A 2,211-nucleotide genomic window follows, 5' to 3' on the forward strand; every position below is an offset into this window, starting at 1 on the left:
CCCACCTGTATCCACTCTCTGCCAGGACATCAGAAATCTGTTGCCAAGCCTTAAACCGCATGCGAGTTCCTCCATTCTGACCCAGACGCTTGGTACCGTTTGCTCCCAGTTCCTTGATCAGGATTTCTGTTGCTTTGCTGTCCCAGACTCCTGTAATTGCAGATGTTCTGGTAATTTATGACTTATGTGAGTAAAGGCAAAAATATATATTTTTCCTATTTCTGTTTTCAATTCTTGAGGTGTTAGCTTGAAATTTATGTAAATAATTATCCTCTAATGACAGTTATTCCTATCAAAGAAAAATCCTTTTAATTTTATATGATCCCAGAGTGCTCAAATGATAAAGATGATTTAGTGTTGCTCCCTCTATGTCATACTGAGAGCAGCAAATGTTTGGGTCTTTGTCAGGAAACTAAGTCATACATCTATGTATCACTGCATTTTCCTCTTTGGCACACTCACAATTCACTTACCAAAAAGATCATTTAGTTCCTCAAAGAATTGACAGGAGCGACGAGTTTTGTGCAAATCGTTGTGATTAACAATATTGCGATATCTCTTGCACAGTTCTCTCCACCGCATTCGTATCTTTAAAAATACAGAACAGACAAGATAACATTAATAAAATTAATTAAAGCAAACAAAATTAGATGTAAATATGCTCAAGAGGAACAGAAAAAAATTGTCACTAACTGTTATATACATTACGACAATGGGAAACTAAATGCAACAAGAGAAAGAGTTATATACCTGTGCTATAAAATCAAATCAAAATGCTAAATTTCTCTCTCTGTATATATTTTAAAAAAAGGTTCTCACCTGCAACACAGTAAAATGATAACCAGCTTCACTGAGCTTGTAACGAATCATCTCCCATGCTTCTGTTCTCTTGGAGTTCTTCCCCATTATGAAAAAGGCTTTTGGGTACTCCTTCAACAACTGGATAAGGAGTCTGCTTGACCTATCATCCCAAGGTCCTGTAAGTAAAGATAATATCTTTAAGGAAATATTTATCATGCATTAACACACTGTATTTCCTATATTTGAAAGTTGGATTATAAATCAATTGTAAGCCCTATTTCAAACAAGACCATCTATGTACTCCTTAAAGAAAGGTTTTGACCATGACATCCCTATACCTCTGTTTAATGATGACTCATGTTAATGATGATGGCAACTTTAAGTTACTTTTAGTGAAACCGCAAAAAGTTTAGGTGCAGAAAAAAAATATACCTAATGGTAGAAAACACAAACCTAGCCGATGTGTGTACGGTGCATCATGCCTAGCCCTCCTGCCACAGGTATTATCTTTCATCAAACGATTGAGATAAAATGGATTATCATAGATGTATACATTAGTTGAAGGGATCTCCATGCTTTCTATAACCATCCCTGGTTCAAGCTGATCTGTGTGTTCAACAATGTGGAGCAGGGGATCTGGTTCTGTCTGGTAGTCTATGATACTGGTGTGTTCGATGGTAGGTTCCTCAAAGTGCCCAGATGCAACCTCTTCTAACTGCTTCTCTTCCAGGTGAACCACATGGAATGTCTGCTTTTGAGGTGCCTTCTGCTTCATCTTCTCCACAAGGATGCTGGCAACAGCTGCCTCCATGTCTGCTTCAGTCTCTGCATGTCTTGTGCCTAAAAAGAATTTTATGCATAAATCTAAAAATGTTTTACTAGCAATATACATTGTTATACTGGATAGAATCAAAATCCCAAATTCTCTGAAATATATTTTTCACATGTCTAGGAATTCTTAAAACTATAATACTTAAAAAATTTAACATAAAAAAAAGCAAACCAATAAATAGACAAATGCAATAACAAACAAACCTAAATATGTATCTCACCTGCATTCTTTTTTTCATGTATAATTTGTTCATGGTCCTGGCTTGCATCCTGGCCCATAAAACCCCCTCCTCCATTTATGGTACAATCGTGGGCTGTAAAATCCACCATGGTGGAAAAAACGTGGAAGCATTCTCCACACACGTAAGAGGTGTTCTGTGGGTTAAAGTATAAGGTTTTCATAATTCAATGTTATCTTTTCCCCCTAATATAAAAGTAAAAACAATTATATCTAGCTACATAACATTCCTTTAATTTGTCATTCTAAAATACTAAATACAATTTTCCAGAATCAAAATAAATAAAAGTTCAGCCTTTTTTCTCCATGAACTCAAAGCATGCTAACTCTATATGAGCATT

The 2,211-nt window shown here is 35.8% G+C and overlaps 1 protein-coding gene across 1 annotated transcript in view; it reads right to left on the reverse strand.

Annotated features, from left to right (window-relative positions):
- Positions 1-2,211, reverse strand: part of LOC119585031 — a 19,548-nt gene that overhangs the window by 16,109 nt on the left and 1,228 nt on the right. Inside the window, exons 2-6 of the mRNA XM_037933647.1 lie at positions 1,854-2,007; positions 1,255-1,641; positions 820-977; positions 474-588; positions 6-150 (exon numbers count right to left, since the gene is read on the reverse strand). Coding sequence (XP_037789575.1) covers positions 6-150; positions 474-588; positions 820-977; positions 1,255-1,641; positions 1,854-2,007 — 959 coding nt within the window. The remainder of the gene's footprint in view (positions 1-5; positions 151-473; positions 589-819; positions 978-1,254; positions 1,642-1,853; positions 2,008-2,211) is intronic.

Source organism: Penaeus monodon, chromosome 19, assembly GCF_015228065.2.
Source record: "Penaeus monodon isolate SGIC_2016 chromosome 19, NSTDA_Pmon_1, whole genome shotgun sequence".
Taxonomy (NCBI): domain Eukaryota; kingdom Metazoa; phylum Arthropoda; class Malacostraca; order Decapoda; family Penaeidae; genus Penaeus; species Penaeus monodon.